General features: G+C 53.1%; 9 protein-coding genes across 9 annotated transcripts; 5 read left to right on the top strand and 4 right to left on the bottom strand.

Annotated features, from left to right (window-relative positions):
• Positions 1-683: 683 nt before the first annotated feature.
• On the bottom strand, positions 684-1693 carry J4E87_007588 (uncharacterized protein; the record flags this gene model as incomplete). The annotated part of the gene is made up of 2 exons (XM_049379182.1): positions 684-1567; positions 1618-1693. 2 exons carry the CDS (start codon positions 1691-1693, stop codon positions 684-686), a joined length of 960 nt encoding a protein of 319 aa, XP_049231093.1.
• Positions 1694-2526: 833 nt separating this feature from the next.
• J4E87_007587 (uncharacterized protein) lies at positions 2527-3949 on the bottom strand (the record flags this gene model as incomplete). Its single annotated transcript, XM_049379181.1, has 5 exons — positions 2527-3070; positions 3125-3261; positions 3311-3547; positions 3601-3673; positions 3945-3949. The coding sequence occupies 5 exons, from the start codon at positions 3947-3949 to the stop codon at positions 2527-2529; spliced, it is 996 nt and encodes a 331-aa protein (XP_049231092.1).
• A 657-nt stretch (positions 3950-4606) lies between these two features.
• J4E87_007586 (uncharacterized protein) lies at positions 4607-5703 on the top strand (the record flags this gene model as incomplete). Its single annotated transcript, XM_049379180.1, has 2 exons — positions 4607-4771; positions 4834-5703. The coding sequence occupies 2 exons, from the start codon at positions 4607-4609 to the stop codon at positions 5701-5703; spliced, it is 1035 nt and encodes a 344-aa protein (XP_049231091.1).
• A 238-nt stretch (positions 5704-5941) lies between these two features.
• Positions 5942-7846, top strand: J4E87_007585 (uncharacterized protein; the record flags this gene model as incomplete). The annotated part of the gene is made up of 2 exons (XM_049379179.1): positions 5942-6381; positions 6430-7846. The coding sequence occupies 2 exons, from the start codon at positions 5942-5944 to the stop codon at positions 7844-7846; spliced, it is 1857 nt and encodes a 618-aa protein (XP_049231090.1).
• Positions 7847-9232: 1386 nt separating this feature from the next.
• On the bottom strand, positions 9233-10391 carry J4E87_007584 (uncharacterized protein; the record flags this gene model as incomplete). The annotated part of the gene is made up of 2 exons (XM_049379178.1): positions 9233-10292; positions 10342-10391. 2 exons carry the CDS (start codon positions 10389-10391, stop codon positions 9233-9235), a joined length of 1110 nt encoding a protein of 369 aa, XP_049231089.1.
• An 822-nt stretch (positions 10392-11213) lies between these two features.
• J4E87_007583 (uncharacterized protein) lies at positions 11214-12714 on the top strand (the record flags this gene model as incomplete). The annotated part of the gene is made up of 2 exons (XM_049379177.1): positions 11214-12202; positions 12255-12714. The coding sequence occupies 2 exons, from the start codon at positions 11214-11216 to the stop codon at positions 12712-12714; spliced, it is 1449 nt and encodes a 482-aa protein (XP_049231088.1).
• Positions 12715-12789: 75 nt separating this feature from the next.
• On the bottom strand, positions 12790-16808 carry J4E87_007582 (uncharacterized protein; the record flags this gene model as incomplete). The annotated part of the gene is made up of 2 exons (XM_049379176.1): positions 12790-15561; positions 15702-16808. The coding sequence occupies 2 exons, from the start codon at positions 16806-16808 to the stop codon at positions 12790-12792; spliced, it is 3879 nt and encodes a 1292-aa protein (XP_049231087.1).
• An 882-nt stretch (positions 16809-17690) lies between these two features.
• Positions 17691-19660, top strand: J4E87_007581 (uncharacterized protein; the record flags this gene model as incomplete). The annotated part of the gene is made up of 3 exons (XM_049379175.1): positions 17691-17919; positions 17971-18539; positions 18590-19660. 3 exons carry the CDS (start codon positions 17691-17693, stop codon positions 19658-19660), a joined length of 1869 nt encoding a protein of 622 aa, XP_049231086.1.
• Positions 19661-20111: 451 nt separating this feature from the next.
• Positions 20112-22753, top strand: J4E87_007580 (uncharacterized protein; the record flags this gene model as incomplete). The annotated part of the gene is made up of 3 exons (XM_049379174.1): positions 20112-20250; positions 20316-20422; positions 20480-22753. The coding sequence occupies 3 exons, from the start codon at positions 20112-20114 to the stop codon at positions 22751-22753; spliced, it is 2520 nt and encodes an 839-aa protein (XP_049231085.1).
• Positions 22754-23520: the final 767 nt, after the last annotated feature.

The following is a 23520-nucleotide window of genomic DNA, read 5'->3' as shown; positions in this document are numbered from 1 at the left end:
ACCTGCCGAGCAATATGCTACTTACGGACTGCTCCTCACGAACAGACAACTGCACCATGAGACCAAAACCTGTCTCCGCCGCCTGCCGACGGCGTACTCTCTTGACGTCATGATGGTCAACGACAAAGAGCTCTGGCTCACATGGACCTGCTGTCCAGCTCGAAGCAAGGAGCCCATCGAAATTTCCATAAACGTGCGCGAAAGCAGAGATAGGCCGGTTCTTTATTTGAAGCGGCTTCACAACATTCTTTTCGATAAAACTTGCTTTCCCGGTCTCGTCGAATACATAGTTAATATCTGTTGCCCTGGTCACCGATTTAGGGAACTTAGTTTGAACCCTCCTTACACCCGCTGTACCTGAGCGAGCCCCGCACATCAGTACTGTGCAGTCAGACTGGTTTGGGTGGAGGCAAGATTCATACAGCAGGACATGCGTCCTGTGATGAGCCAAGAAGATGTCATGAACAACGAGAACCTAGCCCTGAGACTACTCACCTATCGAATGGCCTTCTTCTTACTTTCAGTAGAGATGACCGTGTCGGAACTGGACGGCGTGGGCTTCAAACTGTGGGCTGGAGGCTTTGACAAGAGCATCATTAGTGTCAATGGGGACAGGAGGGCTGAACTAAGCAGGCGTTGGGAAGGGATACATGCTCCGCACGTCCAGAGAGCTACTGACGCACTTAATCACAACGACAATAATCTAGGAGCACATTCTCCGTCCACTTCCACAACCTTCTTGCCAGGTCTTCATCTCTAGCCTCCGCTGTCAGTTTCTCCGTGGAGTCTACGCCCCCCGGCGTGTAATATCCACCATTCCGCAATGCTCCTTTCTCCGCTCCGGCCGCACACCAAAGCTGATTGGAAACGCCCTCATGTGGCTCAAGCCATTTCTCGCCCGACATCCGCGACGTTACATTGACGAATGTCTTAGTCCAGCCGGCCATCTCGGTATTCATGGGCGTCTTGACGAGTCCAGGGTGGATGGCTACAGACGTCAGCTCAGGATGCCGATGCGCGAGCTCCGCTGCGAAGAGGATGTTTGCGAGTTTGGATTGGCCATAACGAATCCATGCGCCTAGCATCATTCGAGACATCGTGCTTCCGGCGTCAAGCTCATCGAAGGAAATGCCACCTTTGATGGCGCGATGGAACTCGTAACCGGCGGAGGTGTTGCTGACGACACGGACGTCTGCACCGGGCTCTTTGGCTGTCTTGAGCAAGATGGGCATCAGCTCTCTGGTGAGCATCGCATGGCCGAGATGGTTCGTCGCGAATTGGATCTCGTAACCATCAGTACTCAAAACTGCCGGTTTGGCAATGATACCGGCGTTGTTCATCAGTATGTCGAGGCGGTCATGTTCGAAGTCTCGAGCGACGGCCTCTTTGACTGCGCGAAGGGACGAAAGATCCATCTCGATGAAACTCAAAGATGTCGTCGGGTGCTTGGCTTTGATGTCGGCGATCAGTGCATTCGCTGCAGTGACATTGCGGCCTGTGAAGTAGATGTGTAATGGACTGTGCGCCGCCAGTGCTCGCACACTTTCTTCCCCCAATCCTGCGGTGCCTATTATGACTGTCAGAAGGATGTCAATGCTGGGAAACAAGTTCAATCACCTCCAGTCACCAAGATCACTTTTCCGGGAAGGTCTCGAATGTCCTTCGCAGGGTCAAAGTCTTTGAAGCCTTGCATGTTGAGGCTTCAGTCGCGAGGTGCGTTGATATTGACATCTCAGTTTCTGCAGGTGCACAGTGCCTCTTATATACATGGCGCACCATTGCCATCTTCCAATCCGGACGAAAAGGCAGGCGTCTTGTGGCGCTTCTTCAAGGTGGTGGTGGTGGTGCTGCGACAACTATGTCCGCCGGGAAGATGTGTGGCCGCAACGTGCAAAACGCCGGGATAATCGACGAGAGTGCAAAAACGCTATACCACATTCGGCCATGAGACAGAACTATGGCTGCAGGCACGAATTTCGAAGACTGAACAAATTCACCTATCATAATCCACGTCACGTTTGCTAGACATCAAGATCAAACAAAATTAATGTGGATGATGCATTACGTGAGCTGTCAGGGTGTTACCCAGTCGCGCTTGCTCGTAGATCGGCCACGCTAGTATCTTCCCCGTGCAGCTACGCGTCCCGTCCCGTCGCATTCGTCGCGTTCCTTTCCAATCCGTTTCCGTCTCTCATCACCTACCCCGAGTTCTTCAGACATTCGAGCGCATGCGGTAGGTCGACCGTACGCGAGGTCCAGTGCAGGCTGCCGCCATGTGCACTGCCCTACCCATTGGTCGAATAATCGGCACTACGGAGGCCGCGACGCGTCGCATCCCAATACGCAACATTTTCCGGACAGTTTTCAATCTTGCCGATGGTTTGAGCTATGCAGAGGTTCTTCAGGGGCGGAGTGCTTGGAAGTGGGCGTCGATAGGATATTCACGTTTGTCCAAGTTTAGTTCTTGTTGCCTGGTGCGGATGCGATCAAAAGCCGAGAGAAATGCGCGGTCGCTTTACTACTTGTCTAGACCTTGTTGTCTGGGCTTTGGTCATGCGTCCCCTCATCCCACGCAAATTCTTTCGTCATAGTGATCCCTCTTTCCCTCCTCATACTCTGCGAGAGCTCGCTTGTAGTCACACTGCCTTCTTTGCACAAGGCAGTACCCGGGCACTCCCCATGCACAGTCGTTGTCGTGAGACACATTTCGTCTTCATCCAATCGCGATTTGCCCCACTGGCTCCGAGTGTCATTGTTGATCGTGTCTCCCAACGTATCTTTGAGGTTGATCTTGCGCGTGCGCTTCTTGGATATCGTTTCGAGAGGATTCAGCGAGGGGCCGGATGATTCGGAGTGCTGCGATGACTTGAAGGAGGATGGCAGGCGGGTCGAGAGTGCGTTGATCACTTTCATCATGAGCGGTCGCAGGGTGGGTAGGCATCCGGAAATGATGCCGATGGAGGGTTCTACGGAGGACCAGATGAAGACGTCGCTCTTTGCCCAACTGATGTCTTTCGACTGGACGAGGTGGGTAATGGTGATGATGCGGTAGAGCGAAGCAAAACAGACGCTGTACCTGTTAGCGAAACCTTTTTGTAGGGACTGACGTAGGAATGCGACGTACAAGCTACCAAGTAGGAACGTGAGACAAACTGCCACCTTCTGGGTCCGTCCCATGTGGAGCTTAAACACGCTCGCTATGGGTATCGTAAGGATGCACACATCGCCAAAAAGGTTGATGATTCCGACACCGAGATAGAACTACATCTTGGTCAGTCGCTGTTGCAGCTCGGTCTTGGGGTACTCTCACCTTTGCCTCGTCTACCTGGACCACGCCTTTATCTCCGTACCACTGGTTCCAGTAATAGTGTAGCGGTCGCGTGTAGAGCGGTAGGACGATGTGGTTGGTGATAAGATAACCTGTGGTGAGAGCGACGCAGAAATAGCCAAAGTACGAGAGGCCAAATATGCGGTGGTATAGCGCCAGAATCGAGAACTTGATAATGCACACACTCCATGCGTAGATGAAGACATATGCGAAGGTGATCTTACTGTGGTCAGCACTGCGATACTTGTGGGGTTCTGGAAGTCGCAACGCACTATCGTAATCTGTCGCATCTCATACGGTCCCAAGGACCATATGTGCTTTCCAAGGCCGTAGAAGCCGCCTAGTCTGGACGTTAGCATCCGTGAATAGTCTTGCGTTATCGATTGCTTTACCTGCAATGCAGCATGCTAGGTTGCCCGCATTCAGCGCCAGACCGAGAAACATGAGATAATCATCTAGACCCAGTGGCTCACGCTTTACGCGCAAGCGAGTGTAGAGGCGTAAGCCCACGAAAACGAGAGAAAGGACGAAAAGTACAACGCCGATAGCATTGTTAGAAGCAGTGCGGGATTCGTTCAAGTCGAGACCCGGAGGGGGGTTTGCAAAATAATCAAACGCCATGTCAAAAGCCGGTTGTCGTCGGAATCACGCAGTTTGGTTTGCGAAGTGTCAGAGAATGGTACAACATCATTTGACGCAGAGGGTCAAGTTGTATTATCGCCGTGCAGGCTTTTGGGTTTTGCACCCCCATTCACTCGGCGGTTTTCTGTGTCACGACATGCATTTATTGCAGTGAACCCATAAGGCCGTGCAATCACATGTCCAGTCGGATGAGTTTCCCGCGTAATCGCACCGATTGTGCAACGAGTGAATGCCAGTGTTTTCGGGGAGAGTGCCGGTTTCGGTGCGAAATGGAGTCGACGCTAGCCATATTTGTATAGGCTCACCTGGCTGCGAGAACGCGTGGTGTGACGAGCCGGGTACCTGATGCGCACTAGCCCGATGACAAACGATCTTCGTGTGCAGTTGCATTGTTTGGCAATCCGGGAAGGGCTGGCAGTTGGGCAATCGGACCTTTCCACGACGCGGGAGATAACGACGTGCCGCAGCGGCCGCCGTTGTACGGTGACCGACCGGAAGCGGCGATCTTGGCAGGTAGCAAGCAACCTTAACAAAGAAATCTGGGTCCACGACAGCTCTCTTCTCCGCAGTTTCACCAGCCTGACAGTCTTGACTCAATTCATCGAGTAGGAACCCCGATTATCGCGCTGCAACAAGATGGCACCCAAGGAAACCAAGTTCAAGGTGGCTGCCGCCCACGCTGCGCCTGTCTTCATGGACAAAGCTGCCACCATCAAGAAGACTATCCGCCTCATCGAACAAGCTGCGAAAGATGATGTCAAGCTCTTGGTGTTCCCCGAGACCTTCATTCCTGGCTATCCTGTATGTGCATCGGCTGTTATCTCAAACTTGGTATGCTGGGGCTCAGGCTAATATTACCACAGTACTGGATCGAATGTTACCCACCCCTAAAGCAGGTCGCTGCTTTGGCCAAATACGCCGAAGAGAGCGTTGTAGTGGAGCCGAATGGGGAGGATGTGAGTGCTATTCAGGATGCCTGTCGCAGGACCGGTGTAGCCATCAATCTGGGCGTGTGCGAACGTGTCGCCAACGGCTATACACTGTTTAATTCGCAAGTTATTATCGATAGCGACGGCACTATACTCGGTGTTCATCGGAAGCTCCAGCCAACCTATGTCGAGCGCATGGTGTGGGCTCAGGGCAACGGAAGTACATTGCGCAACTGGCCATTGTCGCTCGGGTACAACCTCGGAGGTCTCGCGTGTTGGGAGCATACCATGAACGGCGCGCGCCAGGCCCTCATCACACAGAACCAGCACATTCATGCGGGAGCTTGGCCAGCATTGTCCACCATGGCCGGCTTCGAAGCCGTTGCCGATGCGCAGATCGAGGCGTTGATGAAGGCCCATGCCCTCACTGCCCAAGTCTTCGTCATCACTGCTTCCAACTACGTCGACCAACAGTGCCTCGACTGGATGGAAGAGAACCTCGGAAAGCAGGACCTCGTCAAGGCTGGCGGCGGCTGGTCTTCTGTCCTCCATCCGTTCTGCTCGTACATCGCTGGTCCGCACACGGGCGGAGAGGAGAAGTTGGTGCAGGGCGAGATTGACTTCTCCCATATGGGATCGGTAAAGGTGTGGATCGATGCGGCGGGCCACTACCAGCGTCCAGAGATTCTGCAGTTCGCATTCGATGCGCGCCCACACTGGGCTGATGAAAAGACCGATCGCTTCAGGGTGCGTACAGATGAGAAGAAGTCGGACACTGAGAGTGGTTATTCGTCTCAAGAGTGAGGTGAGGTCAAACTAGAGGATGTGGTCTTGGCAACTGTGCCGCATCGGCAGGCAGTCGCGATATGAAGTGGCGTGGTATGTGTGACATGTTACTGGCTGGACCTCGTGGAGGCTTAGCGACTCAGCCATCTTGTGCAGCCTCATTCAGGCGGGGTCAGGCGCAATCTCTCAAGAAGTTTCAACACTTTCATTACACCATTATCATCTCGTTCCCCAGAAGTTTTGTTGTTCTTTTGCCATGCCGATCACATTCGGTGCCGTAGGCGACATCATCTCCGTCGTTTTGCTTGTGAAAGATCTAGTCGCAGCGCTCGACGAGGCTCGCGGCTCCAAAGCAGAGTACCAGGCCGCCGTACGCGAGCTTTGGACTCTCGACCGTACGCTCCTCGAAATTGATTTACTTACTAGACAGCACGGGGATGGAGCTACGCCTGAGTTACGGAGTCTCTGCGAAACAGCAAAGCAAGCCGTAGCTAGATGCAATGACCGCGTTAGCGCCTACAAGAAGCGCATCCAGGGATACCAGCGCGCTTTTGAAGTCGGCAAAGTAAACAGAGTCAGAGAGATTGGAAGAGCGATTGGTTGGAGGACTGGAGAGAAAGAAGCGCTGGAGCAGTTTCGCGCAGAGATCGCGGGGACGACATCAAGCCTGCAGATGTTGTTGATCACGGCCAATGTGTAAGTATCATATATGTTCTGGTCAGAGCTGATGCTGATGTTGTATAGCACTTTACTTGGGGTAAGTCGAAAAGAGATGAATGACAAACTCGACGAAGCAAAGCGCAGGAACGACACGGCGACGCTCTTGCATGATGCATCACTCATCGACATCAAAGACGGCATTGAGAATGCTAACCGCAATATCGAAGCTGCCAACTCGATATTGGGGAATGTATCCGAAGCACTCAAGTTAGATTGGCTCCGAAAGCTTGGTTCTGAGCTTAAAGGCATGATACGAGGCGCGATGACGATCAACTTCGCGACTTACCATGCTGTTATGCGCCTGCAGACTTCACTTCCCAGCTACCTAGAGCGAAGCATGTTCGAGGAGCCAATAATACTGGACGATCCCATGGGTCGTATTGCGCCTGTCCATTTGCAATTCATCAACTCTTGGGATGCTTTCCACTCCGTTCTTGAGCTGCGATTCCAGGACATGCCAGGCCAGATCAAGATTGGACGAAGGCAATACGCCTTACAAGCCCGAGGTACGGGAAGAGAGATCGAGTTGTCGCGTCCATGGCACGCTGCGTTCATACCTGGTCAGCGAATTGACATGAGCTTTATCTTCAATCAGGATGATTCTAGCGAGAGCAGTAGCACTACCTGTCCAGGATGCCGGACCCAATCATCATATACTGCAGATGCCGATATACACTGTACAGAATGTCAGATGTTCTTTCGGAGGATTACCGTGATTCAGGACGACGAATCTCCGCTACAAGCCGGTCAAAATACACGAGAGCCCGACTTGCGACCAGGAGCTACAGCCATCGGTAGTCGAAAACGAGGTATATATGAGCTCAATGAACGCGAGGAAGAGGACGTGAGAAGCTTCAAGCGAGTGCGACTCGTCTCCAAAAGAAACCGTGCCGGTAAACGTGTACGCTTTCCGCATGGAACGCTCCAGAAGCATCAAGATTTGGACAATGTCATGGATCTATTTGGATCATTGAATGGACGTTTCACGCACCTTCGAGAACAAGTCGATCGATTCCACGCCCAGGTCAACAAGAATTCAGTCGAGCAAGTACTGAAAGGCGGCGAGGAATTCAGTCTCGAACGTCATGGAAAGCTCATGGCTTCTCTCAATTCACGTAGAGATAGGAAGGAGAGGGTTAGAAGGAAGAGTCAATCAGATATTGGCCCAACAAAATTTGCCCAGGAGGGCGGGGCGGACAATGGGAGCCTTCGATGGGTTACCGCCACCAGACCTAACGATTTCAAATCAAAGGCTAACATGCGAGCCGTGCGCCAAAGCGCGATGGCCAGCTACATGAAGACAACAAAAGCTCAGGTGAGAACCACAGCCGGGGCTGACTACGTAGCCTCCCGAGCTCAGATCCTCGGCGAACGTTTTTCCCCAAAACGACATACCATCCACCCCGAGAGCCACGAGCAGGATCAACCAAGGACGCGCTAAGAACCGACTAAGCATATGGTTCGTATCACCAATGATGAAGACAGAGGTTCGTAGAACAACCAAGATTGGCTCCTGACTATAGCATACCTATACTACGAAAAGGTCGTATACCAGAATCCCCACTAAAAGACGCTACCACTACCACTACTGCTCTCCCCTACATACACCACTTCTTCACCTGCACGCCCTTACACCCATCCTTCCCAAGATACCAATCATCGCAAAGCGTATTACACTCCACCCCCGGCTTCACAAACACCCTACCCTCCTGGCTCGGGTCGCCATTTGGAATACCATACCAAGGTAAACGCCATTGGACCTCGAAGTCGTTCGCTTCGTAGCCTGTTGCGCCTGTTGGGTGTCAGCCGGTCTTATCACTGGAGAGATGACGGAGAGTGGATGAAGGAGCGGCGATGGTGGTGAGAAGAGACGTACGATACCCATGGCGGCAGGCGCAATAATTTGGTCCGGGCATGTGAGGGTTATCATGGCCCCAGACGTAGGTGCAGGAGGTGGTGATGTCGCACTTGTTCTTGTCGGGGGTGGGCACGCAGGTGTCGCAGGGGGGTTCGTAGGGTGGAGAGAGAGCGGCGGTGAGGGCGAGGAAGGAAGAGATCATGGCGATGGTGAATGTCTTCATAATAAAGTTTGACAGTTGGGTGATGCAAATTTGATTGGTAGATGGTCGATTGAAGTGGGTGTTGATGTACTGTATTGCTTTGCTTGTTGCGGTCGCGAAATGCTGAGCGGAGTGGGACGGCGTTCTTATATTCGACATACCCTATCACATCTGTGTGTGTTCTTCTCCAGTGTCGTGTTCTACTCATGCCATAATCACTACCAAGAAATGCATCCCGTATCAGCGTTCGACGATCGACGCGGCATCGACGCTCACAATCGAATCAATACGAAGTCTTCTCAGCTAACATGGTATTCACACGTAACTGTGAGCCACCATAGTCTTACAAGATCTCTTGATCTCGTACTGCAAGACGTCCGTAGATGCCAAGCAACGAGTTTATGCACGCGAATGGTAGCAGCGACTCCATGGCTTTCGCCGCATCATCCAGCGCGACCAAAAGATGACCGCTAGGAAGATGCCACAGAGTAATTTTAGCAAAGATGGCTGAGTTGAACATCTGATGATATGTCTGGCGCGGTCAGGAGATCTCGTGTTGCTTCCCCGCATTCCTCAGCTTGCTGATGAGGCGGAGAACACGAATGTTAGCGGCATAAGAGGAGGCACATGTCGTGAATCTTGTTCGTGAATTTGGAAGTGTGGATGCGATAACAATAAATGTTGCTAATTGTGTAACCGGGATATGCCGGTGTTATGCGACTCCAGAACGCCATGCCATGATGCGTATGCAGTTGATCCTCACTGTCTCATCTCTTTCCCTTCTTGAGCACCAGTCCCTTCCAGCCCTTACTATCCTTGATCCGCCTGAGCGCTTTGCTCGCAACAGGATCCTTGGCCAAGTCATCCAAGCAAGCCTTCTTCTCTTCCTCACTCTCGTGCTCATGGAACTCGCACCATTCCTTCTCCATCTTTGGCCTCTCTCCCCTCGCCAACATTGTTACCAGCTCGAATAAGAAAGCTTGCGGAAGCTGACTTCGCAGGGCAATCGTGCGCTCGTCGTCGCGGTCGGGGTTCCAGTACACCGAGTACATATCGAGGAAGTATCGGCACAGCGGTGCGTCTGGTGGTAGGCTCTCGTAGGCGGCGATGACGTTGCTGTGGTCGGGCATGACTTGTAGGATCTCGTCGTTCGTTTGCCACGCTAAGATCACGGCGCGACGTAGCTTCGGGATGGCGTAGCGGTGTGCGAAGACGTAGAGTGATATGAACCGGCGCTCTAAGAAGCCTTCCAGCCCTCTCCACTTGTATGGTCTTGAGCAGCATGGGCACAGCGTCTCTTTGGGTATTTCGGGCTTCTCAGCTGGGTTTCGTGGAGGCGGTACTACGGCAGCCTTTTCGGGCTCAGCATCGCCAGGGACTTTCTCTGCACTGGGTGCAGGGCTGCTTGCTGCTGCAGCGTTGGCCGGTGGGGCGTCCGCTTCCGTGTCGTCGGTCTCTAGAGCAATGCCCCAAGACGCAGTATCCACATCATCGCCCTCCTCCTGACCGGTGGTGCTCGAACTGTCACCGCCATTGACACTGACTGCATGAGTCGGTGGGTGGACTTCCTTCCCTCCCTCGATGAGATGGTGTGGTATGAAGCCTGTGTATAACCATAGCATGAACGCGTCAAACACGTCAGGGGTTGTGTCGTCGAGGTCTAGCGTGGTTCCCGACTTCTCGTAGGGCGAGTTGCTCTTCTCTTCTAGGCATGTGTTGAAGTATGGGGAGCATCGTCGGAGAAGTTCGCGGTGGCAGCTGAAAGACTCGGCGTAGTCTTTTCCGCCGACTTTTACTGTGATGATCGTCTGATCAAAGTTTCTACCTCTGGTTAGTGGTTCAGCCTTGTAAATCTGAAAGCAATGATGGTACTCACCGGAAAGTATGACCGAGCGTAGTAGCACCTTTTGAGTGCATGAAAGGCATTTTGAGTAGATAGTCAGGTTCCATTCATTGTCGCCTTACTGCGGACTTCATCGCCATTATATCTCTACTTTCCAGCCCGGGTAATACGGGGAGCTCAGTTTCAGCAGTCGTGACAGATGCATCTTGGCGTTCGACCTTGCGGCGGTTGAATGCTTGTACGAGCTTCTGTGCCCTGTTCGAAGAGGCTTAAGCGGGGTGACAATGAGCTTAATTGAAACCGACAGGCCCTGGAGAACGAGTGACGGCTGGGCTCAGATGGGCGATCTTAGAACGAGGTAGGGGTCTGGTCGAGTCGTGCGGAAGAGGATGAGTTTGATAGCCGTTTCATGATGCTTGGCGGGGAAAGCATGCCTCAGCCGACATCTGGCTCGCACGAGATCTCCATGGCGGTGAGGTCGAGCCTGGCATCTCCTTGCGCGTGGCCTAACGTAGAGACGGGTGGTGCCGCAGGATGGCTTGGTGATGAAGTGGATGGGTTGGTTGGAGCGTGATCGAAGACGCGTCGCATCCCCGCGTCGTCTTTGTTGGCATCCGTGCACCGCTGACCCACTGCGTCTTCAATCCCCAGGAACCGCGATGAGCCCAACACCAAGCAAAGACAATATACACTCTACGAATCAGATAGCCACCGAGCATATGCGAACGATGACAGCTCGTAGTGTGATGCTTACCCCGCGTCTGTACGATGTCAACCCCACTTCAACCGCAGCCATCAGAACTTGGCCGCATCTAGCTATGCGTATAACTATGCCGCTGCGGTGCGCATTCTTATCTGCAAGTCGATCCGAATCCTGAAAGGTCATCAAGCACGGACGACTCCATATGGCTTCCAAACTCGACACAAAGACCTACCTAGGCAATGTCATCAACAACGAGCTCATCCCAACTCCTACCACGCGGCATTCCATCAATCCAGCCACCGGCCAACCACTCTACGAAGTGCCAGTAGCCAGGAAAGAAGATCTCGATGCCGCCGTGGACGCAGCACGTAAAGCATTCAAGATATGGAGCTCCACACCCTTCTCCGAGCGAGCAAACCTACTCCTCAAGTACGCCGATACGATTGAACACCACCGCAATGAGCTGGAGCAACTCCTCACCTCGGAGCAAGGCAAACCACTATCGCTATCCCGAACCGAGATGGACTGCGGCCTAACATGGTTACGCGCCTTCGCGACGATGGAGATCAAGGATGAGATCCTACAAGAAGACGACGAAAAGACTATCTACTCAACCCACCCACCCATCGGCGTATGCGCCGGCATCGTGCCCTGGAACTGGCCGATTCTGCTGGGTCTAGGGAAACTGGGCCCAGCGCTCATCACAGGAAACACGTTCATCATGAAGCCATCACCGTACACACCATACTGCGACCTCAAGCTCGGCGAGCTTGCCATGACTTTGTTCCCTCCAGGGGTCGTTCAGGTCCTCAGTGGAGACGACCGACTCGGCCCTTGGATCACAGAGCACCCTGGTATCGATAAGATCTCGTTTACAGGCTCGATAGCAACAGGCAGGTTGGTCGCAGCATCCTGTGCGAAGACGCTGAAGCGATATGTGCTGGAGCTTGGTGGTAATGACGCGGCGATTGTGTGTGAAGACGTGGATATCGATAAATGCCTGCCCAAGATCGCGACGCTGAGTTTTCTGAACTCGGGCCAGATATGCATGTTGACGAAGCGTATCTACATTCATGAGAGCATTTACGACACGTTCCGGGATAAGATGGTTGAGTTCACAAAGGAGAACATCAAGACCGGTGCTGGAACGGAAGAAGGCGTTGTGGTAGGGCCGTTGCAGAACAAAATGCAGTAAGCACATATCCTTCACTTCATTCAATCCCAGTACTGACACGTTACCCAGATTCGACAAAGTTCAAAACATGTACGCCCAAATCCCCCTCCAAAACTGGAAACCCGCCCTCGCCGGCACCATAACCCCAACCCCCCAAACCGGCTACTACATCACCCCCACCATCATCGACAACCCACCCGAAGACTCCCGCATCGTCCAAGAAGAGCCCTTCGGTCCCATCGTTCCGCTGCTCAAATGGAGTAACGAAGATGACGTCATCGACCGCGCCAACGCGCTGAGAACGGGGCTGGGCGCATCGGTGTGGAGTAAAGACATCACGCGCGCGGAGGGCATGGCACGGAGATTAGAAGCGGGGAGTGTGTGGGTGAATTCGCATTTTGATGTTGACCCTAGAGTGCCATTTGGGGGGCATAAAGAGAGTGGGGTGGGCATGGAGTGGGGGATGGAGGGGTTGAAGCATTATACGAATAGTAGGAGTTTGTGGGTTTGGAAGAGGGTCTTTGAGTAGGGTGGTGGGGGTATGCTGTTGAAGCAACGAATGAGTTATTGTTGAGTAAGCAGTGATGATATATCCTGTTATGCCTCAGGCCTTGCTGTTGCCCCATTCTCTCCACCACTCGTAGAGTGCGATACCACCCGCAGTTTGGACATCTTTTGACAAATTTAGTACGTTGTTCTTGATCGGACAATATAATCGAAACTTACTCAAGCTCCTAGTTACTCCCACAGTCTTGATCTCGACGTTGCGATCGATGACAGCCAGCACCTCCGCGGAGATACCTTCCTTCTCACTACCCAGCACAAGACAGCACTTCTTGGGTAATGTACCAATGTCCTGGCTTCTAGCCTCTTTCACAATCGTCCCTTCATCCACAACATCATTCTTACTATCCTCACTCCCCAATATGCCACTCCGATCAGTCTGCTCGATGCCTACAACCTCATACCCCTTACTCTTGGCATCGAGTAAGAACGCCGGTACGCCAACCTCCTTCAGCTCATTAATAGCAAGATGTTTCTCCGATCGCACACTGGTAGCCTTGAAGTCTTTGTGCGCGACCTTCTTGAGGTCGTCGATGTAGAGGGCTTCGAGACCGAAAGATTCGGATATGCGGGAGAGACCACCGAGATTGGTGGGGTTGTCGATGAGAGAGGCAACGAGCATGACGGATGCGGGACGGGCATTTTGCATGCTGGGTGGGCCTCCAGGTGGGTGAAGGTTGTCGAGGTCAATGCCGGCTTTGGTTTGGAGGGTGATTTGGCCGGTCGGCTCTGTGGTGGTGGTGGTGGGTACCGGGGTAGTTGTAGCTGGTGTTATGACGTCAAAGCTGGGTTTGATCTTGTTCCCAAGTGCTATGCGTGCAGGTGGCGGGGTGAAACCATCTGACTGATCATCACGCTGGAGAGCCTCGAAGTCTTCATGCGTGACAAGCTCTGGTTCCGGTGTCTCGATCGACAGGTATCGGCCTTGGAAGATGCCTGTAAGGGTAAAGTCCTCTTCAATATCGACCTTTAGAGTTCTTATTGTCCAGGGAGAAGCGTTGAACTTGTCCAGCCGGCGGATGAAAGCGTTCATGCCTACGAAAGCACGATTCTCGGTAATCCTCCTCCAGCCCTTCTCAACAGCTATGTCAAACACGATAGGAAACGCAAAGTTTGCTTCGTGGCGGATCTGCACTTTGGGGCTGGCAGAGTAGGAGTTCAGGTGTGTGATGAACTCTACTGCAAAGTCTTGGGTTTCGTATGGCGCCACTAGAAGACCAATCTTCATCAGACTGGCGATATGAATCGGGCTATACTCTTCCAGATTTCCTAGCTCTATCAAGATACGCTGAGTAAATTCCGGGAACCGACGGTAAATGCGAGCTATGGCCCATTCGAGCAGGTAGCGGTATCGTGGCCATGATTCTACCACTAAGGCACGAGTGAAATAATCGAGATGACTCTCCACATTTATGTCATCCACACAGTAGTGACTCATCAATAGCATTGCCTGCAGTTGAAACGTGTTCTTCCATGGACATTTGACTGCGACTGGTGGTTTCTGATTCCCCCATGGAAGTTCCAACTCATCCAGTATATTCCGAGCAGTCTCTGGAGATGAGACATATGGGTCATTCGGAATACGATGTAGGATATCTATGACAGCTGCGTATGCATGCCATTCTCGCATACCGTAGTACGATGCATATGTTCGATGCGGCAGGTATTGCTGAAGCTTGTCCGCAGCGACAACCTCAAACAAAAACTCCGTTCCGATGGATGCTGGATTATTGATGAAATCAATAATGTAGTCGTCGAAGGGGAGGCCTCCCCGCGTTGATCTGATTGCACTTGGGTGTGCAAACACAGCTTTGCGTAGCGATCGAGCAAGTACTGCAAGAATGTAGGACCGTCCCTTGGATAGCTTCGTGAGTCGTTTCATGGCTACCGAGAGCAGAGTCCTAATGTCGCACCAATTAGGAAAGTGATTCAAACCCTCCTCAACACTGACATATATGCATTTCGGATGGAATAGTAGGGAAGGTAGTTGCATAGCAAATGGTCTGATGAAGTCGCGAATCTCAGCCTCTTCCCACAACGCTGCCAACACGGTGTGCAAGTCGTCTGGGTCGATATCGGCTGGTTCAGTACGATCTAGGAGCTCTATCACGCTCTTGCAAGCGGGCGCGAAGGCTGAGCCTTGTATGCAGCTATGTTTCGATTCGCGGAGGTCGTTGATGAAGGACCGAAGAGTGGGTAGCCCGCCATCTCTGGTGCCAAAAGTCGATTGAAGCGCAGAATGATCCACTGGATCTTCCAGTTTTTGGCATTTGGCTCGCAGGACTTCGCTAGTTGGTACGCCTTTCGACTGTAGATCAGGATCAAGAAGATCGCAGAGCCTTCGACAGTGAATGCTGTGTAAGTCGCTTGCTACCTCAGGCAACCCAGGCAAGCGTGACAAGCTGAGGATCTCGGTAATCTCCGACATCTCCAGCTTGTGATGCGGTAGACCTCGCGCGTATCGCGTCTCCAGGCCTTTAACGAGGCCATGTATCAGGTACAGTATTGCTGGTTGGAACATCCTCCCGCCGGCGTTCAGGACGTAACGAACGATACCAAGTACGATTGCACGGCCACTTCGGTTGTCCACCCCAACTTCGGAGACGGCAAAGTTGACCGAAGGGATAAATGATGGGCTTTCTTCTGTATCGGATACAAAGCGAGAGACGACTGCAGCGAGTGCGTCTCCGTGAGCGCACGTTGTCGATGATCGTGTGGCAGTAAGAGTCGATGTGAAGAGGCTACCATCCGTTGCCCAAGGCAGAAATCCCTCGAATAGGAAGTTTATGTGGCCGCTCAAGTCACCCCGGCGCTGCGATGTCAAAGTTAGCATCGGTATACTCAGCCTCTAGCAGGGCATGGCTTTTGCCCTCAACCATTATCTTGTTGCGTAGATAGTACAATAACGATAACAACGATATCGTCTATAAGGATGGAAGACATGTGACTTACTTCGATAACAAAGTCCATATACCAGCGACCGATCATCTTCCTAACGCTCTCCTGTATCAGCGGGTTCAAGGCAGCGGTGAGTAGAGTTGTCGTCATCGCGGGAGTAATTCGGGAAGGATTTGTTGCTGAAGGAGAGCCAAGAAGCGTCGTCATGGATTTCAGGCAGTCCTCGACCTGGCCAGAATACCGATGAAGCACGATGGTCTCGAATAGGGTCGTATATAGATCGTACTGCTCCCGGTCTTTGCCACTGGCATCGTATCGCATCGTAGGTGTATCGATATGGTCAGAAGTAGCAAGAAAAGACTGGCGGATGATACCGAGGCAGTATTTGCGTTGATCCGCATGGCCTTTGACAAGACCTAACCTGAGCTTTCTCCAGTATTCTTCGTTGCTCACACATGTGAATTTGAGCCCAGCGGAAGCGGCGAGCGATATCCATTGGAACCAGGTCTTGTATATCTTGCTAGACCGAGCAGCAAACCTTGCAATGTCGAGTGCATTGAGTCGGTTCCATATTGATTGATCAACGACTGCATCGAGATTGGTGGGTGAGTTCTCTCTCTTGCTTTTCAGTAATGAAAAGAAAGCGGAGAGCGTATCATGTGCAATATCATCTAGCCCTTCGATGCCGACGAAGCTCGAAAGGAGAGTGAGAGATTGCGTGTCGACCGTGTACGAAGACGCGGCTGGTACCCAAAACGAACATTTCAGGAATTCGAGATAAGCTCTTGCAGTTTCGATGCTTTCCACATTTGCTTGTCCCGATGATAGATTCGTGGCTAGGGTAGAAAGGCTTTGGCTGAGTTTGGTGTTGAGAAGAGAAGCGGTATGCGAGCCGTGGGTGTAACATATCTCAGCAATCTCGTAGAGGCTCTCCGGTGACCTTTCGTCGACTAGACGGCCCAACACGGCATTCCATAGTTCTTCATGCTGCGGAGTACTTCCACTCTCTCCATCGGCGATGTCGCTGGGCAAGAGTCGCACACAGATATCGAGTGCGCCGATGTCGACTCCCGATGCACCTTTTACTTTCGCCAGGCTGCCCTCAAACGCTACTTTTCGGGTATGTTCGTCCAAAAGACTTAGTACTGCAGCGGTAGCCATGTCTGGTAACGGCAAATGAATCTTGCGCGGGCGCGGTAGGCCTCCCTGGTATTGTGCTCCTCAAGCGAGGTGTGGACAAGCCGTTGTAGGTATTCTGACCTTAAAGTTGACCGCTGGATGCCTGTTCTCATCAAATGAGCAGAGGTAAGCAAGTCGCGCGCGTATGGATATTAGGTCGAGCGGGGTTCTGCTAATTGCATTGTTAGAGTTCACGTCGCAGGGTCGACACCAGTCACATTTTGCGCCCGCCTCAGATGGAAAATTTAGTCGCTACTGCGATGCACCGCCGGCCGAAACTGCGATACTGACAACATCAGTCCAACAACGTAACGAAACGAACAAGAAGCCGTGTGAGATTGCGATGGGCAATAGATCAATGTTTCGTGTCGACGAGAGAACGCGACTTGAACTGAAGCATGTTGAGTGGAAGGCGCTGGGACGAAAGCCGTCATTGGTGACTGCAAGGTATCCGACTGAGAGTCCTTGATCCTTCACCGGTTGCTCATGCCAGAGCAGCACTGCATGCGCCTAGACAGCTTCACCGTCTGTTGATGCCATGGACAGGTCAGCTAGCTCTTGCTTTTGGCCAGGTCGTCCTGTCGCGTCGTGTTAGGAGACGAGGGCCGCTGTGGGTACTCGTCAGTGTGTACCTGGAGACAGATCCAAGCTGATCCGACCACACAGTATCTCCCTAGCAGATCTCGGAAGCTATTAGACATCCCCTTTGGTCTGGTCGCGTCGCGCTGTGATGGCGCGCGCGGCAGTGGGGAGCTTGGCAGTGACGTGTTATCGATCGCACACGGCAACCGCGTGTTGACACGGCCCAAACAATGGCCCACGAGTCATGGGCAGAGCGATCCGTGCTCCACCTCAACACCGCCTATGCACCTGCTGTACATTCACCGGTCGCAACAGCTCTTGGATTCTTGCTACCTCATACTAGACGGTATCTTGGACTACAGAATGTATCCCCTACACACGACCGCCTCTGCGCCTTCCATGCGCGCATCCGACGCATCGTATCTCCAGGCGCTCTCATCACCCGCGCCCATGAACGACGACCCCGGCAATGTCAAGGTGGTGGTGAGATGTAGGGCCTTTGTGCCGAGAGGTAGGATATCAGTACTCAATTGATACTTACAGACACTAATAAGGGCTATAGAGAAAGAGAAGGGCACGAAATGCCTGATTCGCATGGACCCAGCCACACAAAAGACCACACTCTATGCGCCAGAAGAGAGCGGGAACAGCGGACGCCGTGTTCTAGACGACAAGGAATTCACATTCGATCGCTCATACTGGTCGCACGACGAGTCCGACCCGCACTACGCCCACCAAGAAGACGTCTACCGCTCTTTTGGTGAGGAGTTCCTCGACCACAACTTCGGAGGATACCACACATGTATTTTCGCATATGGTCAGACGGGGTCGGGGAAGAGTTACACCATGATGGGCACACCAGACAACCCAGGCTTGATCCCGCGAACTTGCGAGGAGCTGTTCGATCGCATCGCACACGAACCGTCGCCCAACACCAACTACCACGTCCAAGTCTCTTACTTCGAAGTCTACAACGAGCACGTGCGGGATCTGCTCACCCCGAGGACGACCCCGCCCATCTACCTCAAGATCCGCGAGAGCCAGAAGGATGGTGTATATGTGCAGGGCCTGACCGAGGCTGAAGTCAAGAGCTACGCTGATGTTGCGCGCTTGATGAAGATTGGCGACATGGTAGGCATACCGCCCATACCCCTTCAGACGACATACTAACAAAAGCACAGAGCCGAACGACAGCCTCCACCAAGATGAACGATACCTCGTCACGATCCCACGCCGTCTTCACTATCCGCCTCAAGCAAATCACCCACTCGCTTCTCTCCGATGAGACCATCGAACGCACAGCACGCATGCGCCTCGTCGATCTCGCTGGCTCCGAACGTGCCAAGTCGACCGAAGCCACCGGAGCCCGCTTAAAGGAGGGAGGACAAATCAACAAGTCTCTTACTACACTTGGTCGCGTCATTGCTGCACTGGCAGACCCAAGACGACACGGTGCGAAGGGACGACGACCACGGGAGGTTGTGCCGTACCGTGATTCAGTCTTGACCTGGCTGTTGAAAGACTCGCTGGGTGGTAACAGCAAGACAGCCATGGTTGCTTGCATTGCGCCGGCCGACTACGATGAGACTCTTTCCACCCTACGCTACGCCGACCAAGCAAAGCGCATCCGCACACGTGCCTTGGTCAACCAGGACTGCATGTCGGCTGCACAGCGAGACGCCCAGATCGCAGAGATGTCAGAACAGATCCGCAGTCTACAAGTCTGTGTCAACGCCGCCAGCCAGCGCAAGAGGGAGGAAGCCACCGAGCTAGACGAGTACCAGAGGCAGGTCGCACTCATGCAGCGCCTCATGGAGGAGAACCGTCAAGTGTCTGCTGCGAAGATTAAGGCGCTCACTTCCGAAGTCGAAGAGCTGCGTCCCACAAACGTAGCTTTGCGCGCAGAGATCGACTCGTTGCGCCGCCATCTCCAGCTCGCTCTAGGAGAGCTCAAGAACCCCATCGTCCTGCCACCGCCCCGGGAGCTTGGTACGCCAGACTTCGAGAATGAGTCATGGCTAGGCGAAGGCGAGGGTAAAGATGGATCGATCCCTGCTCCTGATGGTGAGGCCAGCGATGATGACTCTGATTCAGGCTATGATGAGGGTGACCACGATGAGTTGGCGCAGGAATTGCACAATGAGGCAGAGGCCTTCCTCCAGGACCTGGGCATGTTCCGCAAGAAGGTCGGCAGCGATGTCGATCGCTTCGGTATTCGCGAGACACTGGCTGAGCTCATCGGAGGTCATTGAGCAGACATGTTCTGATGTTGATTATGCGGCTTGGTTGGGAGGAAATCGGACTTCTAGGCGCACAGATTGGTTACGAATGCATGAGCGACGGCGTTTTCTGCAAGTTGGATTTGGTAGTACCCAAGATTAGTATACTAGTATATAGTTACCAAGAAATGAAAGATATCCCATCAGTTCCGATGACTGGCAACGACATGGGGCTTTTATGAGTTGAACGTCACATTCCAACAAACCCTGAACTGTACATTGCACCAGGCTTGAAGCTCTACAAGCAGGAAGTAAAGCGTATTTCTGTCAAGATTTAGTATGTGGTCGTACTACCCAGAGGCAACCTTCGCAGGCGTTGCGGCAGCCTCGGCGGCAGAGCTATGACCTCAACTCGAAGCTCCATGCAGGCACCCCAAGCCTCCGACAAGTTCGCGCGATGATACCCCGATAGTCGCGCCCAACCATGTCCAAGCCAACAGCCAACTGGGAAAAGGTCGGCGACAAGTTCTACAGAAAGGTGCAGCTCTACCAGGCCGTCTTCGACGCGGATCTCGAGCTCGAGAACTACAATGTGGTGGGGGCGCCGTATAGCGGTGCTGTAGGTAGGTACGTCCCACCGTCTGCCGACGACTGCGCGAACATGTGACCAGGCGACTGACTTCTATAGCCGTCTACCGCGATGAAGAGAAGCTGCATACCTACCGTGGTCCTGGCGCGTCCAAATCGAGCATCGACATCTACAGCTGCGCGGGCAAGCTGATACGCAGCATCAACGTATGCAATCCTACACACCCGCCGAAAGATTGAGGACCACGTACTGATAGGCAACAGTGGGACAAAGGCACCATCAAGGGCCTAGGATGGTCTGAAGACGAGAAGCTGCTGGTCATCACCTCGGACGGAACGGTGCGCTGCTACTACGACCTCCAAGGCGACTTCGTGCCCTTCACCCTCGGCCACGGCGCAGACGAATACGGCGTACTCTCCTGCAAGTTCTACAACACGGGCTTCGTAGCGCTTCTCGGGAACAACCATCTCATCTCAGTCACCTCGTACGCCGAACCGCGCCCTAAACTCCTCGCTATACCGCCGACCGAGCCCGTCATATCATGGAGCATCATACCGCCTGCCTATTCGCTCTCGCGATCGGTGGAAGTCATACTAGCGATTGGATCTACACTGTACGTTGTCGATGCGACTGAGGCAGAAGATCGCAACTTCGACGCCGGACCGTTCAGGCACATCAGCGTCAGTCCGCGCGCGGAATTCCTGGCCTTCTACACAGAGGATGGAAAGGTGTGGGTTGTCAGCGGCGACTGGAACGACAAGCTCAGCGAGTACGACAGCAAGATCAAGACAGTGCCGAAAGACATGGAATGGTGCGGCTCGAACGCCGTCGCGTTAGCCTGGGAAGACGAAGTACACCTTATCGGCCCACGAAGTGCCGCGACCAAGTTCTACTACGACACCTGGGTGCATCTCTTGCCGGACGTTGATGGCATACGACTCCTCACGAACGACGTCTGCGAGTTCATACAAAAGGTGCCGGATGAGGCGGTGGATGTCTTCAGGCTGGGCTCCGACTCGCCTGCTGCAAATCTGTTGGAAGCGTCTTCGCTCCTAGAACAGAAGAGCCCCAAGGCCGACGACCTCATACAGCTGATACGACCGAGTCTGGGCGAGGCGGTGGACACATGCATCAAGGCCGCTGCGCATGAGTACAACATCCACTGGCAAAAGTCGCTGCTGAAAGCGGCTTCGTACGGAAAGTCAGTACTGGACCTGTACTCGTCTGACGACTTTGTCGACACGTGTGACACACTGCGAGTTCTGAACGCTGTGCGCTTCTATGAGGTTGGCCTGCCGCTCAGTTACGACCAGTATCGCCGCATGACGCCTGAGAAGCTCGTTGAGCGTCTCACAAACCGCAGCGAATACCTTCTTGCATTGCGCATAGCCGAATATCTGCATCTTCCAGCAAACCAGATCCATGGACACTGGGCGCAGCAGAAGGTGCGCGTCTCGACGGACCCAGAGGAGGAGATTTGCAGTCTCATAGTCAAGAAACTGCATGGCAAGCCTGGTGTCTCGTTCGAAGAGATCGCACGGGCGGCCTATGATGAAGGTCGCGTGCGACTGGCGACCGAACTCCTCAACTACGAACCCAGAGCCGGCAAACAGGTACCGCTGCTACTCAACATGAAGGAAGACAACATTGCGCTCGACAAGGCGATCGAGTCAGGCGATACCGATCTCATCTTCCACGTTCTCCTACACCTACGCAAGAAGCTACCTCTTGCCTCCTTCTTCCGCGTCATCAACAGCCGCCCGGTCGCCACAGCTTTGGTCGAGTCGTCAGCCTGGGATCAGGATCGCGAGCTACTGAAAGATCTGTACTACCAAGATGACAGGAGACTGGACGGCTCGAACCTCCTACTGTCCGAAGCAATCGCACAGGAAAGCCATCCAGCCCAGCAAGACAAGTTGAAACTAGCGTCAAAGTACCTCCAAGATTCACGCGACAGCGCGGCCGTCTTCCAGCGCCAAGCTATAGACGATGCAGCCAAACTGCTCCGTCTTCAACACCAGTTCGAAACAGACCTCAACGGACCGAGAGACCCAACACCCGCAGGCGCGCTACCAGGCCAAACATACATCGGCCTCTCAGCAAACGAGACAATCTTCCAACTCATCCGCCAAGGCCACTACAAGCGCGCCCAAAAGGTGCAGTCAGAGTTCAAGATCAACGACAAGACATACACATATATCCGCCTCCGCGCCCTCGTCGCCGCACGGCACTGGAACGAGCTCGAAGAATTCGCAAAGCAGAAGAAGAGCCCGATTGGCTGGGAGCCATTCTTCAACGAGATCCTTGGTGCGGGAAACACTAGAGTCGCGAGTGTGTTTATCCCCAAATGCACGACGCTGACGGTGCCAGAGAGGGTCGACATGTGGATCAAGTGTGGGTTGATGGTTAAGGCGGGTGAGGAGGCGTTCAAAGCCAAGGATAGGGAGCTGTTGCAGGAGATCAGGGATAAGGCTGATGGGAGTACGGCGATGGAATTGGAGAGGTTATTGGGGATGCTGCCGCAGGGGAAGAGGTAGGCGGTTGGGTTTGTGGGTGGGTTATGTAAACGAATGGTGCAGTGATGGATATGAATATGGGCTGGTGTATGGTAATCATTCACGTGTATTAAGTCTGGATTGTTGCTGACATGTAACTCTGCACGAAGCGCGAAGTACTCTTGACTGGCTCCTCTTCTCGGCTTGCGACAGCAAGTGTTGTAAGAAATCTGTCTTTATACGAATAGCTTAGAAGGCTACATTAAGCTGAGTGTATAAGCAGGTGAGCATCATGAAGCAGGTAGAAGGCTACATTGAGTTAGATGTATAGACAAGTGGATTTCATCATACAGGTAGGAGTTTACAATGCCCATGAACTCTCTAAACTTTCTTCCAGTATCTTGTTGTAGACTGTAGTATATCAGAAGCTTTATCAACTGCTGCCCAATCGCCACATTGTATGCACCACGAACAATTTTTAAAACCCTGCTATCCCACTCCACCCTCATCGTATTCATCATAGTCATCTTCTGGATGCAAGCTAACCCGCTCTTCTCCGGTTGTATCCATCAACAATACTTCCTGGAAGCATGCCATCTAGCCTCCTCTTTTCCCATTTCCAAGCTTCCCTTTCCAAGCTCCCATTCCAAGACATCGGGACGTGGAGGCAGGCACACCCGGCAAATCCCCGGGCCGCTACTTCTTCGGGGCAAAAACACACTAGCGTCAGCCATGTGCAGAAGACCGACCCGCAGTGGCTGCGAAAACGACTCGCTTCCCCGCAATGACTAGGATAGGTACCGGGGCTA

The sequence above is a fragment of the Alternaria ethzedia genome, assembly GCF_023757985.1.
Source record: "Alternaria ethzedia strain BMP 0044 chromosome Unknown scaffold_21, whole genome shotgun sequence".
In the NCBI taxonomy this organism is placed as follows: domain Eukaryota; kingdom Fungi; phylum Ascomycota; class Dothideomycetes; order Pleosporales; family Pleosporaceae; genus Alternaria; species Alternaria ethzedia.
This window is presented reverse-complemented; position numbering and strand designations above follow the sequence as displayed.